This window comes from Pseudorca crassidens, chromosome 2 (genome assembly GCF_039906515.1).
Source record: "Pseudorca crassidens isolate mPseCra1 chromosome 2, mPseCra1.hap1, whole genome shotgun sequence".
NCBI lineage: Eukaryota > Metazoa > Chordata > Mammalia > Artiodactyla > Delphinidae > Pseudorca > Pseudorca crassidens.
The window spans coordinates 38,397,043-38,418,699 of NC_090297.1; the positions used below are offsets into that span (position 1 = coordinate 38,397,043).

Below are 21,657 nucleotides of genomic sequence, written 5' to 3' on the forward strand. Positions count from 1 at the left end.
GCGGACTCTCAACCACTGCGCCACCAGGGAAGCCCTGCAGTATCATTTTTATGTTACAGAGCAAGGTCTCAAATTTATGTCTGTCTAGCATCAAATTTCCTGATCTTCCCACCATATACCGTGGTGTCCATTCCCTAATGAAGTCTTGTTTGAAGCCACTTGGAAAATGATTTATTGTGTGTGTAATTAACTTGGTTCAAGGATTGGCTTGGGGGAAGGGCTGGCCAATGAACCTCCTAAAAAATGTATTTTTTTTTAAATCTTTCTCAAGGGGATTCATGGCCTCTCCCAAAGTTAAGATCCACTGTGTACAAATATTAATTTTTGTACCTTCTGGAAACTATTCTAAAAGGAGAGACAAAGATAATACTGGCTATTTGGTCCCAGTTCAAAGATAAGAAGACCCAGCTCTGCTCCAGGATATAAAATTTTCCCTTTCACTTTGGGAATGAGAAAATCATCTTACCGTATTTGTAAATGAGCTAAGCTTTTTTCCTCCTGAGAGGAAAGGCCACCCAGATTGTGTGTGTGTGCAATCCCAGAATCTAGCGGTCATGTAAAGCTATTAAAAATTTTTTTTTCCTGTGTGTGAAAAAAGCCCAGCTCCTCCCTATATGACCCCTTATCTTGAAATGGATTTCAAGCCTTTTTCCTTCTTTTTTTCCAAAGACATTGGAATATTTCTTGTAAACATGCTCTCATATTGAATCTCAAAATAGCAAACAGGCGTAAGTGGAACTTCTCTGGTTGATACAGAGGCAGGGGCTCACTCTTCCCTCATCCTGCTCCCTTCCCACCCTGCACATGCCAAAACAGCCTTCATTTCTTCAGGCCAAATTGGGCGGATCTTCAGGCAGATTCTTCAACGTTACTTTCTGTCCACCATCTGTTAGGCTTTGCATTCAAAAGAAGGAAGGAGTCCAAAAAAATACGGATCAAAGCAGATTTTTTTCTTAGTAATTGGGAGGATGGAGGGGCAAGCCTTTAATCACAGACACAGTGAGAGAAAAAAGAAATGTTTTATTTAAATTAAAATTGTTTTATTACTGATATTAAATTAGCAAAGCCCAAATCAAGTGATGGAAATCTTGAATTCCCTCCCTAAACAGAACCAAAATTGCTTAAACATTACCAAAATAGCTCCACTTAAGCAAAGTAGATTTACATTTCTTAATATGAGAAAACAACAAGGTAGGTTAGGTTCGTATAACAAACAGTACACGCTCTATAAAGTCTCAGGAATACCCAAATGTTTTCTGGTTTGGATATGAAAGAGGGGACCATATCAAACTGGCGTTGGTAAGCAAGCCAATGAGGTGTAGCAAACAAAAGCTGTTACTAAAAACAACTCAACAGCAGGCCATATGAGTATGAGCCTATCACAGTCAAAATCTTCAACTGTGACCGGCAGGACCAACATGGGGGGCGTGGGGGCGTGCAGATGTGGTTACGGCCAGAGATATAACGTGAGGGGGAACGCCAAAGGAAGGGAAAGAAACCAGCAGCAGGTGAAGGGTGTCCACTCTTCAGCTGTGCTGTATCAGACACAATCCTAAGAGCCAGGCCCTTCTCGGCCTTTAAGACGACACTACAGTCATCCCTAAGCCAGGTTCTCTCTTCTTTTGGTTCTTCTCTTCCTATAATATATTGCCTCTCTGATTTATGGGGGAGGCTCTCTAGGTAAACATTATACCAGATAAAAGGCGAAAGAAAAACAGGACCAAGAAGACATGCTTTGGGTAACTCAGGAAAGCAGCAGGAGGAGCTGCCGGAGTGCAAAGGTAAAAGCATTTGAAACGAAAACCAAAACCAAACTCACTACTACTACCTAGCTGAGGGCTGAGGTGTGGTAGGTGAGGCTTGATTAGAGATCGACACAAATCATAGGCTGGATAAGTTAAGACAAATTTCAAATAAAAATCCCAAATTAATAATGATAAAGGCTTATGAGAATTCTTTTTTTAAGCCAATGAATACGCTCAACTTAGAACAAAGGAGTTCAAGATGTCCTAGTTCTGCCTGGGAGATATGGCACCTTCCCAGGCGGTGTGGCAAGGGTACTCGCAGGTCTGAGGGTGCAGCAGGAACACCTCTGCCAAATCTGGTGGGGAGAGGATGGAACCATCCAGCTGGCTCAGGGATGATGGTAGGTGGCGGACAAGCTTCAGGTGGGAAGAATGGAGGCTAAACTAAAAAGCACAGCTGATGCAAAAGAAAAGTATATACGAAGAGTTAAGGTGTCCTCCAACTATTTGCCTATGAATAAGAATTTGAAACTAAAAAGGACAAGCTACATTACCCTCAAGTATACTTCATATAAATCAGTTCTCAAAAAAATACCTTCCAGGTACAGACATACTATTTATGGTACAGTACATATAAATATAGCAGTATAATTCAATTTATTGCTAGAATTTTATTTGGTTGTTACAAAATCTGCAAGGGTATATATATTAAAAAGGGGGGGGCATGAAAGGCAGCCAGAAGAGTAAGTTATCTTCAAGTTACCTAAAGTGCCAGGCTAATTTTATACTATACTTAAACCTTTCCAAGAAAGTAAAATAGCATAGGTAGGCAAAGGAATTGTTTGAGAGAAATAGAGCGAGAAGCGTAAGCCATAATGAGGTAAGCAGACACATTCATGGGAAAAGACTTCATCCTACTTCAACTAAATTTTAATATTTCTAGAAAAAAAACCCAAGGTTAGCCAACACCGACCTGAACATCATATAAAGAAAAAAAACAGCCCTTAAATATTTAAGGGTGCTCCACCACATCCATGGCTAACGGGCAACTTGGACAAAGTTAAAATGGAAACAAGCTTTACTAGAGAAGTCTGAAAGCTTCTCCAGTTTCTCCCTGACTTGGCCTACAGCACAGTTAAGTTTTGCAGGTTTCCTTTTGTGTTGCCTGAAGATTGCTTCTAAGATCAACACAGCACACACAGAGGTGACATGGAGGAATAATTCCTTCCAGTTCAGGGACCTTTAGTAGCAGGGCTACAGAGGCATTTAATGGGAGAAGTACTGCACTTGCTTGTATTAGATTTGCTGCCGTAACGTGAAGCCCCCCGCCCTAGGCCTGCCTGCCATGTTTGGCATCCTCTGGACAGAAAGCCTCTAGCTATTTCTGAGCTGTAATTGTCAGGAAACCTAATATGATTTCAGGTGTTTCATTTCACAACCTTTTTGGCCTTAGCCCACAGAAGAACATAGTAGGTTCTTGGTTAGGCCCCAGGTAAAATCTCAAGAAGTTTCCTGGATCAAAATTAGAGGCAGAGCTTTCCTCTATAGTTCCTGAGTAGCCAGGCTGAGACAGTGGCCGAAGGACTGCAGCCCTGCCATTCAGAATGGAGACAGTATCAGAAGTGAAAGTCAGCTACGGCTTAAAGGTAGACTTGAGTGGGTGCGTGGGGGAAGATAATCTAGTTCACTCAGGGAGGAAATGTAGCTCCCACTGGATAACTTTTTATGCTCATAAATCCTGAAACAGGATTAAAAGAGAGAAAATCCCCAACAAGACTTCTCTGGTTCACAGGTTGGGAGGAGCTGAGAGGATAGACCAAAGAGCCAGAATCCTGAGCCTGGAGGCAGCACCGTCCCCAGTGTCCACTCCCTAAATCTACTCCCCCAGCACCAGGCCAAACCCCATGGCAGCACCCAAAGAGGATGTCTTAAGGAGATGGGGACACAGCTTCAAGCTGCTACCAGATCAGATTAGCAATTTTTAACAGCAAGTCATTTGTTCACGTCCTGTTTCAAACCATTCTTCCTACTTCCCACAAAATATGCACAACTCTTTCTTTCATTTTAAATATTTACAAACAGAAAAGGTCTGTCTGTTAAAGCAAAGACATTTTCTGAGTCTGTATAAAGTGCAGCTAATTTAAGGCAAATTTATGCGAAATATAAAAGGTGGCTTATTCTCTCTATATACACATTTTCCAGTTTTAAAAGATAAGGTCTCCTCCCCTCAAAAAAAAAGGAAAGAGAAAAAAAGAGGGCTTGACTTTTCTTCTGGCAATTTTAAAATTAAGATCCTACTGGTTTAAGGAAATCATAGATTTCTGAATATCATATTATAAGTAAAATGGTCTTTTTTAAAAAAATAACTTTTACATAGCTTTTTCAAACAAGTTAAAAGGTGGCAATGTGTCTGCTACTGTAGTTTGGAGGACTGGAGGATTGATGGGTAGGTAGAAGGGTTGTTTTTGTTAGCTGAGTAGATATTAGGTAGTCCAGGGCATACATCCATTTTTAAAGTAAGCCTGATGAGGCTAGACACCTAAAGCTGCTCTTAGCTCCAGGAATGAGTATCTTCCGTCTCCATCAGAATCAAACTCCCTCAAACGCTCTGGTTCTGGCACAGCAGAATGTAAGGAGTCCCAGATTTCCTGGTAGGTCAGCTTCCCATCCACATCCTGCCCAGTCTTATGGAATAAATCCTGAAGATCTGTTAAAAAGGAATTACAAAAAAATGTATATGTCTATACATATAACTAAATTTAGTTAACAGTTTAAAAAGTAGTCTCAACAGAATTTTAAGCACTGAAAGAAAAGCTACTTTGCAGACTTTGTTCCCAAAAGGTAAAGTTTAAGATCTCACTAAATCTGAAAGACTAATTCTTGATCCTTTAAGAATGAGAGGAACACTGTAGGGTACTATCGTCCCAAAATAGAATCAGTGACAGATAATCACAGGAGAAGTGAATGGACTGGCTTTCTCTCTGTTCAGGGCCTTTCTTTTAGATTTTCCAGATTTTATTCTTACGTTGAAGGGGTGGAAAGGACTGTAGAAGCCTTAAGAGCTAACTGATAGGAGCTCTGATAGCCTATAAAACAGACTACGTATGGCATATTGTCAGTTCAACAGTTACTATATAACCCAGCAATTCCATTCCTAGGGTATATACTCAAGAGAAATGAAAACATGTTGTCTACACAAAAAGTTGTATACGTATGTTCATAGCTTCATTGTTCCTAATAGTCAAAAAGTGGAACCAACCCAAATAAATGTCCATCAACTAATGAAAGGCTTAACAAAATGCAGTATATCCGTAGGATAGAATATTATTCAGTCATAAAAAGGAATGAAATATTGCTGCATGCCAACCTTGAAAACATTATGCTAAGTGAAAGGAGCATATTGAAAGAAAGAAGCATACATAAGACCACGTATTATGATTCCACTTATATGAAACACCCAGAACAGGCAAATCCAAAGAGACAGTGGTTGAGAGATTAGTGGTTGCCAGGGGTGGGGGCAGGGGGATAACAGGGTGTAACTGTTCTCTCTTGGAGACTGACCCCCTCCCCGACCCAAGAGAGGGCCCTATAATAAATACCTAGGAGGGCTGCTTGTTTGCACGTCTAAAAAGGGCTTGGATGTGTCCCCACTGAATGACTTAGTGGATTCAGTCTCTAATACCAGAGGACAGTACTGTCAAGCAATTTTGTAGACAAGCTTTTGGGTAAGTCCCTACTTTTAGTCCTAAGACAGCTCCAGCAAAGCAGCTGAAGTCTCAAAAGCTCTCCGAAAAGCCAGAAAAGCAGTGAGACACTTGTTCCCAATGCCTGCCACCAAGTGGCTAGCTGGAAAATGTTTGTGTGTGTGTACATGGGGCATGAGTTTTAGAGCATGCTATGTACTCTATAGCAGTATTCAAATAAAAATCTCATTGGTGCCTCAGGTCATTTATAAAATGTAGTCATTCAAAAGTGTGTAAGGTCTCCGTTAGGGATTAAAGTATAAATGTTAAATTGGCTATTTCTTAATCTGCTCTAACAGTCTTTCCTCTTTTTATTCTCATCAATTCTTGATGTAATAATGAAGAGTAGGAGGAGGCAACTTATGTTGCCAATAAACACAACTTAACACTCTCTTGTCTCTCCAGAAAACAGAAAAGAAAAATTGGGGACAGGGAAAAAAGTAATTGCATTTAAATGACAATATAAATTTAAGCCTCTATGCTTTAAAAGCATTAATTGTAGCCTGTAGACAACTCATTCACTTAACAAATATTCACATGTACCAGGCACTAGGCTAGGGGCTGGGACTGAAGTTAAATGTTATAGGTCCCCAGGAAATTACAATGGAGTGACACGTGCAAATGTAAGATATTATGAGTGCATACACAGGAGAAGCCTAATCCAGTCCTGGGAGGTAAGAAAATGTTTCCTGGTGGAAAGGTATCTAAACTGAGGTGAAGAGCCAGGCAGAGATAGGGTGACAGGAATGGGTGATTTTTCAGGCAGTTAGCAAGTGCAAAAACAGGAGACCAAACACCACGAAGAGGGATGGAACACACACTGTTGGAAGCAAGGCAAGCACATTTCTCTGTGAATCATATCCTTCCTACTAAAGTTTTTCTTGCTGATTTTCAGCCAAAGGACCCCTCATTTTTGGAGGGCTCTGACAAATAGGGTCAACTTTTACTTTATTTTGCTAATCTCACAGTATTGTGTCTGCTTGCTTGTCTTCTCCACTAGACTGTTATATCCATGAAGAAAGTGAGAATGATTCTTACACTGTATTCTTACTGCTTACACTGGGTCTAACCAGGCACTCATCGAATGAATGAAGAAGACTCTAAAAAACATTCATAGAGAGATAATATAGTGCAATGTGGTTAAGAGTGCAAACTTCAGCGTCAAACTGCCTTGGTGTGAATTTTGCCTCAATCGTTTGCTATGTGGACTTAGGTAGTTTCCCTATCAGTAAAATGGGTATAATACATGAATATTGATGGTCCCAGGACTGTTATCAGGATTATATGATATAATGCATATCAAGTATCTGGCTTATAGGAAGTGCTCAATCAATGTTAGCTATCATTCTTTATCTTACAAGTTTAAAAAGTCAGAAAGTTATAACTTTGAGCATTTTCTCTATCACTCCATAATATAAAAATTTACCTTCGATGCTAGAAATTCCTGGTAGGGAGACAGGCCTTAGCTGAGCAGCTTTCTCAGTCTGGCCTCCAAGAGACCGTGGGAATTTTGGCAATGCTGATGGCTTTGATGTGAAACTCTGAACTTGCTCTGTAACAAACAATACAGTTTTAGATTACTAATGTGACACCAAATTAAACCAGTATTGAAGGTCCTAACCTTTTAGGGCAAATTGATATTACTTAATTTAAGAGAAACAGCTGAGAATTAAGTAGCATAGTGACTACATGAAGTTAAAGATACAAACTGAGATGTTTTGTGGATAAGTGAAGATCAATCAATATTATGTAACATTAAGGTTTGAAGCCGTGGTCCCACTGGTTGCTCTTATAGTACAAGTTAGCATTCCACATGTTTAGAGGTTGAGAGTTCAAGCTGCAAGTGAGAAAAGCATTGGGTATTTGACATCCTAGGAGCTGTGCTATGAGCCCGATCTGGGGGTATCTGCCACCAGACCAGCTGGTGCTGAAAGAGTGCTAACATACGATTATGTAGCACAGTGTTAGGGCAAGGCCTCCCACTGTACTTTGTCTCTCACTTAAAAGAGAATAAGAGAAGTTGTATTGCTTTCCCCAAAATGAAAAATACTTGTGGGAGGGTAGGGGTCAAAACCAACATAATATAATGCCGTGGTTACATCTTCATAGAGCAGTACCAGCAGAGGTTAACGCACCTGCTAATACTGATTAGGTTATGTCCCTGACTAAAGCCAAAGGCCCTTCCAACCCAATGATCCCATTGTTATTTGTTAATGGTTTTTTACAAGGACTAATATTTATTTTTAAGTAAATTTTTATGCATTTACAGAAATGAAGACTCCCGTAAACAACATTTAGGGCTGGTTTAATACATGCTACGGCAGTAATGTTTTTGCCTATAATTGGATGCAGACAGCATGGAGAAGTCTATTTCCAGCTAAACACTACCCATTTTTCCCTTAATAGACTGGAGTACAAATCATGTGCAAAATGGGCTTTTTCTAAATGAAAGCAAAGTGTAGCAGCTTCATCTCAGTGCGCTCAGGCATCACTCACTCAGTGCCATCAGTCCTGCTGGAACACCTTTCCCCACTCTCTGTGTGGGAGGCGAGCTGCCCAAGCCTGCGTGAAATATTCAGAAGCCAACCCTGAATATCTCACCTTCATCGGCAGTCTCTGGAGGCCTGCTGCTCTCAGGTTTGTTTGTGAGAGCACTGATCAGCTGCAGTTTCTCTCTGAGCTTGGATACCTGAGAATCTGAACTATCTTCTTTCTGTCCAAAACAAAGATCACAGCAGGTTTAAGGCGGAAGGAAGACCTCAACTGATTCTTCATGATATACCCAGAGCCTATTTAGCCTGTAGTGCTTGACCCCAAGTAGGCTTCCTCTGAAGGCAATGAAGGAATGAATCAACAATTACTAGAGATATCTTCAGTACTCAGTGTTGATTAGGGCCTGGCTGGATTTGAGCCTAGACCATCAAGGGAACATTATGCTACAGATGATCTGATTCACTGTGTGCATTTGGCGGACGGGGAAGGCAAGCATGTGTCAGCAGTAAAGGAAACATATACTTGCTCAGGTGCTGTTGTGATACCCATTTCCTAAATGGGTAGGATATTGTTTTCTAGGTACTATTTCACACTAACTAACTAATTTTCCTGAATAGCTTACTTCACCTTGTGACTAGATCAGTTTAGGCAGTTTTATGCTTTTATCATCTTAAAAAAAAAAAAAGCAACCAAACCACAAGTATTCCCCCTGATCTTCCTTCTCTGCCACCATGGTAATGATTCAACTGGTGGCAGGAACTGTTAGGAACATAAGGGAGCTACAATATTTTTTTTCCTGTTCTTCATTCATTTATTTGTTTATTTTTTAACATCTTTATTGGAGTATAATTGCTTTACAATGGTGTCTTAGTTTCTGCTTTATAACAAAGTGAATCCGTTATACATATACATATATCCCCATATCTTTTCCCTCTTGTGTCTCCCTCCCTCCCACCCTCCCTATCCCACCCCTCTAGGTGGTCACAAAGCACCAAGCTGATCAGGGAGCTATAATATTTCTAATTCGAGGCCTTACTTGTATCTTTAAAAAAATTTTTTTCCCCTACCCTGCCTCATTCCCAGATGATATAGTAGCATATAAAAAATACAATTAATAATAAAAAGAGAGAAGTCTGGTTTCTGTGAGGTCAGTTTCTAACTGCATAGGCTAGTGTGAAAGGTCCTGAGTCCATGTTTAGTTAGAATATCGACCATTACACATTTCTTTTATTCAATATTTATTTACTTATTTCTCTCCTATCCTTATTCTACCCTAACAGTTACTGTACAGTAGATCACACTTAGCTTATTTAGGGAGCTAAAATATGGATGTATATAGCTAAAACTAGGTACTAAATGCTTGAATAATTTATGGCAAGGAGAAATTACATTTCTTTTGGACACTTAGATGAGGTAGGACAAAGGGACTAATACATTGGGGTAAGAGTTAAAAACACAAAGTGTCAGAAAGTAAAGCCAAAAAATTCAGGCAAAAATGTGTACTAGCTCTATTTTATTCTGATATTTACTGTCAAAATCTGAACTGTTGCTGAAATCACTATTATTTTCCAATAGTAACCACCCATTACTTTTTTTGTGCTTGAACATTTTTATCTGGATCTTAAATTTTTCTTGTCATTCTCTAGGTGAATATAAAATTTTTTTGGGGTAGCAGCAGTTAGAAAACTCAACAAAAGCCTAGCTTATAAAGCACTAAAATCTTAATATATGTGATTTTTATCCAGACAATACAAAACTGTTAAGGAAGAACAAGTCTAGATGCAAAGCATTACATTGAAAACTGCCTGACATATGTGGTTCATTTCCAAGTTCATTTCCTGTGAACCCCATCCTTGAGCTCATCGAATGCAATGTGCATCTGAAATGATATTTTAGTCACTCAGTCACAATCTTTCTGGCTTTTCCTTTATTTTAGCCAAGATCTTATAATATTAAACAGTACTCTAATCACAGAGAATGCTGAAAACAAACTTTCTTTCCTGGGATAACAAAGCAACATCACAGACTACTTGTCTTATCTTGACAATATGTCTGGGAAGAACAAAAAAAGGGAAGGTACAAGGTGAAGGGAACAGGCTGAAGCTTAAAGAGACTATGTATGTACTGAGACTGCAATCTTTCTTTTCCCCCTTCCATCCCCCAAGAGTCTGTAATTTTAAAAATAAGAAATAATTTTTAGTTTAGACACCATTTTTAGATTATCTATGCCTCTCATCATTAGTACAGATAACTTACTGTCTTAGCTTAAAAGTCACTTCCTTAGGGAAGCCTTCCTGTTCTCTGTTAGCACTGTTATACCCTATACCTTTCCTTTGTAGCACTTATCATACTCGTGATTATCTGCTCAATTATGTGTTAATGATCTTCTGGCTGATGGACTTCGAGCTCCACCAGAACAGGTGTCACGTGTCTACACTGCTCACTGTGGTCACACCAGCTCCTAGCAAAGAGCTGAGCAAGGGGCACGTTCCTGATAAAGTACTTGCTTATTTACAAATATACTAATTTACTAATTACTTTGTCTTGAAGTTTCAAAAAAAGACCAAAGTGCTCCCTTTGAGAAAGAAGCAGGTGCTCATGCATTTATTCTTACTTCAGAGAAAGCCTCCTATTATTTACCTTTATGCTCTGGGATTTTACTGACTCTGTTCTGTTGGTCACTTGATGCAAAGACTCTCTCTTCAGAGTGGCAGCTCTATCATTCATCTTAAAGGGTAAAAGGAACAAAACAAGAGAAGATTAAAGGAAAACATTAAAACTTAAACAACATCCAGCATTTTAAAAACAAACTGGCCAAACTTATTTAAAGGGTCTCGATATACAACTGATTCACTATGCTGTACACCTGAAACTAACACAACGTTGTAAATCAACTATATTCCAATAAAAATTTTAAAACAATAAATAAATGAAGGGTCTCAGAACACTTTCAACAGAAAACCAGCAGGAGAATGAGAGGAGAGAGGGAGAAAGGCCTCAGAGAGACAAAGCTGAAACTGGTGCTTCTAGTTTCTGTCACAAACTTTAAAACTTTGAAGTATAAAAGGCGAGAGGACTTCTACCCAAAACCATGCTGGGTATGATGCTGCTGGAAGAAACAGTAGGACAGATGGCACTATTAGCAATTTCCTCTTCTGGAAAAAAAATAGGGTGAGGAGAGGAGGGACAGTATGGAGAGCTTTGGGGCTGGTGAGTTTTCACTATAAGCCTTGAAAACCAACCTTCAAGACCTAATACTCATCAAATCATCCAAAATTCCTAGCCTCTACTGTACTCAGTTTAGCTAAGTTCAAAAAGGCTTTTAAAAATGAGGAGGCTCCTTTGATCTTCACAGCTTTGTAGTAAATCACACACCCCTGTAAAGGAGGAAGAGGAGCAGGTCCTCCTACTCTACCCTCAAAGCCAAGGCCGGGCCACTTGCCAGGGCTCCACTGTAGCAGAGCCAGTTCAAAGGCTGCTTCCTATGTGCCAGGGCTTGACTTTACTTGTAGGCTTGCTTGCTTCTAGCTTTGGCAGTTACTTGATTTACACAATTTATACAGTTACTTGACTTATACAATTTATACAATCTCCTGTATTTGGTTTCCATTTCTATATGCCTATGTCTTGGCTGTGGGAAATCTTTAAGAGTGGGGCTCGCAGCTATTAAAAAATGACCCACGTGGATTCTAGAACAATGCATATGTGAAAGGTGATTAAAAGAAACAACCACCACATCTTATTTGCAATAACATGAAAACCAGTAAACCATACGGTCTGTCAGCATCAGTGACTTAGTACGTCATTCAGGTTCCTCTTATGTAAAATGAGAGGGCAGACTCAATGATCTCTTAAGGGGAGGAGCTGGTCTGACTGATTTGTCTTAAATAGCTTTCCTGACATTATCTGCAAGGGGATCCCCCTCATATGCCCATGAAACAGGACAAGTCTGAAAGCCGAGTCTGGGCTTAAGGAAATGACAAAAGATTCTCTAGTTATTGTCACTGTCATTGTTCCCATCCTTAATAAATTAAAAAAGTAAAGATCAAGAAGACCTCCCTTGGAAATATGTGCCAGAGCTTCCCTACCAGATGAGTCACTGGCAACATAAAAGGAAGCTTGTCGTCTCTGCCAACTACTTGTGGTGAGGCCTTGGCAAGCAACTGAACCTCTCTACATCTCCCTCCCAAATCAGGACTGACATTGTCTGTGCCATTCACATCACACAGCTAGTGTAAGGATTAAAGGAGACAAGGATTAAGCATAACACAAACGTGGAGCCTCTCAAGTGTCCTAGAAGTCGTGGTCTGAAAAGGTTGTGGAATGTCATCCATGTACAGACAAAACACACTGCAACACAGAACATGTCACAAAAGACGTGAAGAGGCTTACCATGCTGAAGGACAGGTTCGCTCGCTTTTCTACCTTGCTCATAGCAATCAGATCTCTTTCTATCAAGTTGACTCTCTGGGTAAGATTACTGACTGTCTCATTCATCCCCTTGAGTTTAAGATCATTCTCTCTCTGGTACCCCACTAGGGCACTGCTTACCTCCTCTAAAAAGTTGTGGAGGTACAGGATATCCTGGAGTGGAAATAAATCAAGTTGTGGAATCCAGCTAAAGACATGTACTAGACAAGCAGGCAAGCAGCACTGAACAACCATTATTATGTCAACTTATTGAAGTAAACTCCTTTTCCTGCTCTTGACCATTGATTGTCAGTCTCTGTTTTGTCCCTCCACTCTGAACTGCTCCCAGTTTACTCCCTCTGGAATTGTCTGACCTCAGTTAGACAGGAGGGGGAAAGAGGGAAGAGACTACCAACATGATTCACTCTCTGGTCCCAGAAAGCTGAGAGCTTGAGAATTGATTTCCCAATGTTTACCTCACCTGCTGGCGAGAAAGCCTGCTGGGTTATTGACTGAAACGCTCAGTAACCTAATTTGTCAGAACAAAACTACCGTAGAAACAATACCAATTACTGAATTGGCTCATGTAGCAAAACCATAACAGGTAGTGCATTATTTAGTACAAGATTCAATTATTTTTGACATTCTCCAGTACTGATTATTTAGAAAGGAATGATGATTATAGGCTTTAAAGGGCATTAAATTCAGGACAGGAATTCTTCGCAGTGAAGATTTCTTTTATTCTTTTTAATGTGATTCTGAACTCATCCTTTTCCCTCCTCTGGTCTTTAGAAGATCTTGATTTTCCAGGATATGCTTTCTAATGTTCTTAGTACTTACTGTGACCCCAAACAGCCATCACTTTGAATTAATCTGCTATCCATCCATCTTTAACTTGCCCAGATTGCTATTCAAAAACTGTTCAAAAACAGTTTCAGGATAATCTGGTCACTTTATGACTTTCAAGATGTGAAAAGGAATTTACTCCACTGATCGACATGCAGGGAGAAAAAGCAGACTGCCAAGGAAGACACAGGCAACACGCTGGCTCCCTGACAGAGCCACCCCCCCCCCCAACTCTGCTCAGCTCTCAGGCAGGCAAACGTGTGCACGAGATGCCTGCTCAGGGATCGCAACATGGAGCCTACGCTACTCAGGCCGCCTCCAGAGTTCAATGGTCATAGGGAGTTAAGCCAGAGACAAAAGTACCTGTTTCAAATTCTCACTGTGGGTTTTACTGTCAAGTTCAGATGTAGCTGACGGTGATGGAATGATCTGGTTGCTTCCACTGGTTTCCTTTAAGGCGTGCTGATTCTGTGAACAGGAATGAAGGTTGGTACAGGCAATAAGTAATAACTAAGTTTGCTTATCCATCAGGGACGGTCCTGGAACATTCCAGCTTCTCACAGGTGGCATCCACAGATTAATCAACAACTATTTCCCAGGAGCCTTGGTATGACCAAGCCTGTGCTAGGCCTGAGGGCACCAGGTACTTCTGGGATCCCCAGCCTAAAGCCTGGACTGGATCAGCAGCACCCAGACTGCGTCAGGGAAGTGAGGTCCTCTGTTTCTCAGTCTCTGAATGGAATGAACTCCCTAGAAACCAGGCCTCCTCTCCCTGTCACCTGTAACTCCCAGAGAAACTATACAACCACTGTATCTCCCAGGACCAACTCAGTCTGAACCTGGTTAGTGTCATTGTTTCCCCAGGACTAAAGAGCTTTATACATTCAAAGAACAGCCAGTCAAGGAACCACTGGCTTTGGGCACTGAGCACAGTAACCAACCGTGCACATTATTAGCTTCTCAGTTTGTACAGCACATGCCAAGAGTTATGAGGGTTACCCTTCCTTTCTCATCCCCTTCCCACTGCTCAAGTCTCTCCTGGCGGCGACTGAAGTATAACATGCTTATATACACTTTTCCCTCTAATGGAAAAACTTTGTATGGCTTATTCAGTAGGAGGATTACCACTGGAAACCATGGAAGTTTAAAAGATACACATTTAATGATAACAGGATGCAACTGGTAAAAATAAACTGTTTTCCTTGAAATCTGAAATCCTAGACATTTGTCAACTCTGCTTTTATAGGAGACAAATGGTAACAACAAAGAGAAAAGGAGGAGAGGATGAGAAAAAAAAAGAAAAAACCCCATGGTTCTATAAAGTATGAATTTTTGAGTTAGTAAAAAGTATTTTAGAAAATAATTACTTTGAGAAAATGCTCAAGCTATTAAAATAATAATAATAATAAAAGAACTGTTGAGTTAGAGAAGTCTTTATTATTATGGATCACACAGTTACTCAGTGGCAGAGTTGGAATTAGAATCCAGGGTGTCTGGATACCTAGATCAAGGCTTTTTCCTCTGGGTCAGCCCCACTAAATAAAAGTGAGGAGTATTTGTTCTGAAGAAAATGAAAAACCCTCCTTTCTAGAGCTCTAATACAGCCCAGGTCTCCTTGGCACAAACTGCCCAGTTTAAACTTGAAACTCCAAAGCTTGAAAAGAGCATGTAGGGCAGATCTAGAAATTGGGGGAGAAGCTAGGGAACTTTTGTGTGCCTTGAACTGTCCTGATTTCATACATGTATAACTCATCTCTCCAGCAGGACAGCGAGGGCTGTGCCATCCTTTTTCACCCTTCATAAATCTTTCATGGAGCTGAGTATCCGTTAGGAGATTAATTAAGGCCTCTGAATGACTGCAGACAGCTTACATCTGCACAGCATTAAGCAATGTTTGAAAACAATTCCCGAGCACTGCAGGGGTTTGCTTCTGTCTCAGTTATCTGTTGCTGTAAAATAAATCATCCCCAGGGACTTCCCTGGCAGTCCAGTGGTTAAGACTTCGCCTTCCAGTGTAGGGGGTGAGGGTTTGATCCCTGGTTGGGGAGCTAGGATCCCACATGCCTTGCCGTCCAAAAACCATGGCATAAAACAGAAGCAATACTGTAACAAATTCAATAAAGACTTTTAAAACAGTCCACATCAAAAAAAAAAATCTTAAAAAAAAAAAAGAATCATCCCCAAACTTTGTGGCTTAAAACAAGTTTATTATTTCTCATGATTCTGTGGGTTGACTGGGCTCAGTGGGGGTGGGGTGGCTTCCTGTTCCCCGTGGTATAGGATGAGGTCACACATGTGGCTGTATTCGACTGCGAGACAGGCTGAAACTGGAACACCCAAGATGGCCTTTCATCCTCTGGAGCTCCTCTTTGCTTTGCCTCTAATCATTCCCAGTCTAACAGCCCTGCCCAAACTCCTGATCCACAGAACAGTGAGAAATAATAAACTGTTGTTTTAAGCCACTAAGTCTTAGGGTGATTTGTTATGTAGCAATAAATAAGACACTTCCCCACTCCCCTTTCCTTCTTTTCCGTTTTCCTTCCTACCCATTCAACTCTAAGGACAGTGTCTTAGTGCTGTAACTCCTCTACCACGTTTGCAAAAGACTCAGCTTTTAATCCTATCTACCTCAGTTTATAGATTGTAGTAAAATCTATCAACACTGCTTATTTTATCTTTTAAAAAGGTGCCTGTGGGGCCTGTTTAGGTAAATGGAAAGTTGGTATCACAAGATTACACAGAAAAGGGTAGGCAGGAGTATGCTAACTTTCTGTAGCATTTGTAGATTTCCGTACCATATCACTCTGCAGTGACTCCATGGTTTTCTTGTGTTCGTCCACAGTCTTCTGTATTGCCTCCACAGCAAGATGGACGCTGTTTAAAGTATTGCCAATGGAAGCAACACTCTGAACAGAAACATGTAGTAGGGTCAGTGTTTTTTCCTTTTTAAAATTTTTTAATAACTTTATTAAGATATAACTGAGAAACAATAAACTGCACGTATTTAAAATGTATAACTTGGTAAGTTTTTACATATATATACATACATATATATATATATATATACACACACACCTGTGAAACCATTACCACAATCAAGATAATAAACATCCATCACCCCCAAGTTCCCTCATGCCTCCTTGTAATTCTTCCCTCCCTGTTCCCAGGCAACCACTGATCCACTTTCTATCACTATATATATATGTGTCACTATCTATCTATCTATCCATACACTTATATATCTCAGTTTGCATTTCCTAGAATTTTACATGAATGGAACAGTGAGTGAGCATGTACTTTTTTTTGGTATGGCTTCTTTCATGCAGCATAATTATTCTGAGATTTATGCGTGTTGTAGCTACTCAGCATGTTGTGGAGTAGCATTCCATTCTACAGATACATCACCTTGACCTGCTGATGGTGTTTTAGATTTTAGGTTGTTTTCAACATTTGACTATTACAAATAAAGCTGCTATGAACATTAACGTACAAGCCCTCATTGGGCATATGCTTTCATTTCTCTTCATCATAAGCTTTCTTGTTATCACAATTCCTAGGAGGTGAGTGGCTGATCACATGGTAGACGTAGGCTTAACTTTTGTACTCCATCTCCTCATCAATACTGGTATCCTCAATCTGTTCCATGTTAGCTGTTCTAGTGGGAGTGTAGTGGTATAGCATTGTGATTTTACTTAACCACTGACCTAATGGAGGATTATTTCAAATACCTTCGAACTATGAACTCCATGTAGTTTATACTGACACAATTAACCAGAAAGTACACATACACACACACATAATTTTCATAGACGAAAGCCAGATCTTTCCTTAAAAACAAAACAAACCAAACAGAACAAAAAACCCCCCAAAAAACTAGCTTATAAATCTGGGATCTGTAGGTAAAGTTCTCCCACAAACTGCCTCTATGAAGCCCTGCAGGCAGATGGTCAGAGCTATCATTGTAGATTGCCACTCTCAGGAGCAAATGATGACTTTTGAGTGAAAATGGGTGGAACCATTTTTGGCCTTGGAAAACCCAGCATTGTAGAGATGAAGGGAAAATTCCATTTGGCAGCATGTGTTCTGCTTTAGAATCCCATCAGTAACTACTGAGTAGAGTTAGATACGGCTAGTAGCTTACTTGCTTTCATTAGGTCCAAGGAGCCCAAGTGGATTGCGGACTTAGGAATATAATTCAGAAATGATCTTTTAAAACAGCCTTGTCCTACAGGAACATCTATAAGAGTGTTACTAATTTGATAGGTTTTGGTCTTTCATTAAGATATACTGATAATTTTATAGTGTCCCATTAGTATTTTTAACCAAGTGTGTTTATTATACTGATAGCCAAGAATCCAAGAGAAAAAGAAATGACATTTTCAACATTAAAAAAAAAAATTACATGAGATACACTGGAGTTAGGTTTTTTGAGATGACCTACCACTTCAAAACCGAGCCACCTGTAATAAAAGTAGTGCCTGACATGATAAATGCACAGATTTGCAAAGAGACAACATACTGGGTAGAAGTCTCTAAGCTGGGATTTTGTCTATGTAAGGTCTGTTGTTACAGCAGCTACAAGCATTCAAAGACATCCACTGTTAGAGAAGCTTCACTGGCTGGATGCATGAGCCCTTCAGGACGCAAGAAGATAGTAAGCTCTTGTTTAAGATTTTTTTTTTAAGGAAGCAGCTGACAGAGCCATGTGAACTCTAGAGCAAAACCCTGAAACTAGTATTCTCACCAACTGCAAAGTGCCTGGCACATACTGGAGGAAGCCCCACAAATGTTTGTTGAATTAACGAATGCAAGAATAAACCAATTTCCTTTTTGAATGCAAGACTGCCAGAGTTGCTTCTGTATTAAAGGCTACAGAGGCCTACCTTTTTCCCCACTTGACCCTTGGGAATAATGGCAAAAACAGTCTGGTCTCATCAAAGTTGTCCCTACTTTTTTTTTTTAAGTTGTAAGCAGATGACCATATTGGACAAACAGCAGACTACAGAGACTGAGCACACACAGGTGGTGTGGCTATAAAATAACAAGTTTTGTTTCTGGCTTAGGAATTTCTCACTCCTTTGAGGAAACAATTTGTCTGTTTATAGAGCCTGGTATATAATCAAATCAAACTCAGCACACATTGACTTTTAAAAGCCAAAGATTCTAGATTTGATACCCATTGTTTGGGGTTCCCTGCTCCAGAATCCTTCTTCCACTTACTGCTACAGGAATATATATTAAGATATAACTGAGAAACAATAAACTGCACGTATTTAAAATGTATAACTTGGTAAGTTTTTACATATATATACATACATCCTGCTTCCACTCCTGGCAGCTACAAGATGCCTAACCCTCATGTTGCTTGTGTGCCCATTAAGCACTCTTTTCCTTCCATTCCCTACCCACTCTCCCCACCCAGCTCTAAAGATCCCAACATATTCTTCAACTGGTTGGTTACTGCCTCCTGCTCTAGGCTGAATCCTAGGGATCAAGTAAATAGAAATTCTAAAGTAATGTTTGCCTAGGCCCTAGAGTCTAGGGCATATACCTAAGAGTGATTTGCTTAGAGGGTGTGTCTCTCTACCTTTATAAAATAATATATATTGTTTTCCAAAATGCTTCTTACCAATTTATACTCCCAGCAGGAGTGTTTGGAAGTTTCCCTCTATCCACATCCTTGCCAGTATTTATCACATCCTGACTTTTTATTTTGCACTTCCCCAAATTATCTTTAAAAAACAAAACCAATGAAAACAAACAAAAAAAATCCCCTCTCTTTCTCAATCATGGAAAATAATAGCAACTTAGAGCAACTCTCATGTACAATTGCTCTGCTTTCATAAAGACATTGTGGATGATGAACTGAAACAGGCAAGTAATGAAAAGCAAACCCACACATGTTAACACAAGAGTCCCAGCAAAGCAATCCTGGGACTTGGAAAGCCAAATAAAAAGGTGTGAATCTATATAAACCATAGCTAAAACCACCTGCTGCAAATTAAAGGCCCAACCAACCAGACCAAAGCAGAGATGTCTTGAACTCTATTACTGTCCTTGGAGTAGCTGATTTCAAACGCCAGCCTTTCAAAGAGAATTTGTAAGAAGACAGAATTACAGTAGGTTAATTTCAGTGCCCATACACAGCACTTACCTTCTGAAGTCCCTCTACAGTGGCAGGCAGGCTAATTAAGTCTGCAGCTGACTTGACATTGGCTTTGAGGTGGTTTACTGCAGAAGTCAGCAGAGAAATCTGAAAGGAAATGAGTAATAAACAATGAAAACAGAACTTGTAGAACAATGCTCCCTTCACACACTCTACAGCTGATGGTGATGTCAAGCACCTTTGGGCATCATGTGATTCTGTGATCCAGACGTTCTGCCCGGTCAGGTCACAGGAGTAGAAGAACTCTGCAGAATACCTTGGATAGACTTGAGATGTGGGAGGAAGCAGTAACACCCCTTCTCTCCCTGCCCAGTTTAAATACCAGCGCCAAGGAGGGAAAGGCAGGCATTATTCTTTACCCCACTCCTGGCAGCTACAAGATGCAAAAATCTTAAATTACCCAAAAGATGTAGTAATTACAACACAATCCTTCAACAACTGGACAGGAAGAAAGCTAATGATCAAGGACCTCTGAAAGATTTTATTTTGGTAAAAAATACCACCTCAGTTATTTGCTGAACTTTTGTTTCTGCCCAAGTGGGAACATATAAAGTAAAAGCCCAACATCACAATATACAGTTGACAGCAACTGAACCCTGACAACTTGAATGGCACTTTCAACTGCCTGGGGATTTAGTTTTGGTTTAACAATGTGATTAACATTTCAAACTCAATAGCTCAACCAAAGCACTACTTTGTACCCTGAAGGGGCTCAATAAATACCCACTGACCTGCTGGCTGACTGAATGTATTAAAATAGGAATTGAATCAAAATAAAAAGTATCTTCCCTTCTGCTATTTATGGGTAAAATTCTAAATAGCTGGACTTCTCTCTAGAATGAGGACTGGTGGAACCTGTGTAATACTGTTTCAGGTTGCAGAGATCATATTCTAAAAACCTTGTAATGTGGCTCAAAACTTGGTTCCACACTGCTTTCCTGTCCCAAGTTCTAGGATGAGGACACAGATCTACCAATAGCAATTATATTCAGAATGGCCTCACAGAGTAACCATGAAAGTTTCTGGGCACTTGTGACATGCCTAACCCTGTGGTAGGCATCAGATGGATACAAGACAAAGTAAACCTGACCCCTTATTCTTTTCTTCAACAAATGTCTGGCACCTTCTCTGTGCCCAGAACTGTGGAGAAAGTGGCAAATAAGACTGTGAGGTTTTGCTTTCATGGAGCTTACATCCTGGTAGCAGGTGACAGAAGAACAAAGAAGCAAAGTATTAGATAGTAATAAGTACTGTGTACAGTATTTAAGGAGAGCTCCTGGAGTGAGCCCCAGCGTGTTCTGAACAACGGAGTGCAGTGAGGAGCCTTGGAACTCTTCTCCCTCTTTCCTTTTAGGAGGGATGTGTTCAGGGGCGTCAGACCATTTTCCTTTCATTCACCCACTCATTCATTCATTCCTGCAACAAATATCTATTAAGCCCTATTTTATTCCAGTGGTGAACAACACAGATGTCAGTGATCTTTGGAGTTTACATTTTAGTACAAAGAGACAGACAATTTGATATAAGAAAAATTAGATAGCAGGATACATTAGAGGAAAATGAAAATAAGGTGACTTCTGTTTACAACAGCCAGGACATGGAAGCAACCTAAATGTCCATCAACAGATGAATGGATAAAGAAGATGTGGCACATATATACAATGGAATATTACCCAGCCATAAAAAGGAACGAAACTGAGTTATTTGTAGTGAGGTGGATGGACCTAGAGACTGTCATACAGAGTGAAGTAAGTCAGAAAGAGAAAAACAAATACTGTATGCTAACGCATATATAAGGAATTTTAAAAAGCGGTACTGATGAACCTAGTGGCAGGGCAGGAATAAAGACGCAGAGGTAGAAAACGGACTTGAGGGCATGGGGAGGAAGGGGAAACTGGTATGAAGTGAGAGAGTAGCATTGACATACATACCCTACCAAATGTAAAATGGATGGTTAGTGGGAAGCTGCTGCACAGCACAGGGAGATCAGCTCGCTGCTTTGTGACGACCCAGAGGGATGGGATGCAGGGGTGGGAGGGAGGCTCAAGAAGGAGGGGATATGGGGATATAAGTATACATACAGCTGATTCACTTTATTGTACAGTAGAAACTAACACAACATTGTAAAGCATTTATACGCCAATAAAGATGTGAAAAAAAAATAAGGTGACGATGAGTGACTGGGTAGCTACTTTAGATTGGACTGCCAGAGAGGGCCTCTATTAGAAGATGAAATTTAAACTGAGATCTAAAT

At 40.1% G+C, this 21,657-nt stretch overlaps 1 protein-coding gene across 2 annotated transcripts in view; it reads right to left on the bottom strand.

The window, feature by feature from the left end:
- Window positions 1-1,000: 1,000 nt before the first annotated feature.
- EFCAB14 (EF-hand calcium binding domain 14) overlaps window positions 1,001-21,657 on the bottom strand; it is a 37,553-nt gene continuing 16,896 nt past the window's right edge. The window contains exons 4-11 of one of the 2 annotated variants that reach the window (XM_067726031.1): window positions 19,392-19,490; window positions 16,033-16,143; window positions 13,601-13,705; window positions 12,374-12,565; window positions 10,622-10,708; window positions 8,090-8,201; window positions 6,915-7,040; window positions 1,001-4,452 (exon numbers count right to left, since the gene is read on the bottom strand). In XM_067726031.1, the coding sequence (XP_067582132.1) occupies window positions 4,277-4,452; window positions 6,915-7,040; window positions 8,090-8,201; window positions 10,622-10,708; window positions 12,374-12,565; window positions 13,601-13,705; window positions 16,033-16,143; window positions 19,392-19,490 (1,008 nt within the window). In that variant the 3' untranslated portion in view covers window positions 1,001-4,276. The remainder of the gene's footprint in view (window positions 4,453-6,914; window positions 7,041-8,089; window positions 8,202-10,621; window positions 10,709-12,373; window positions 12,566-13,600; window positions 13,706-16,032; window positions 16,144-19,391; window positions 19,491-21,657) is intronic. The other variant, XM_067726032.1, reaches the window with a different exon arrangement.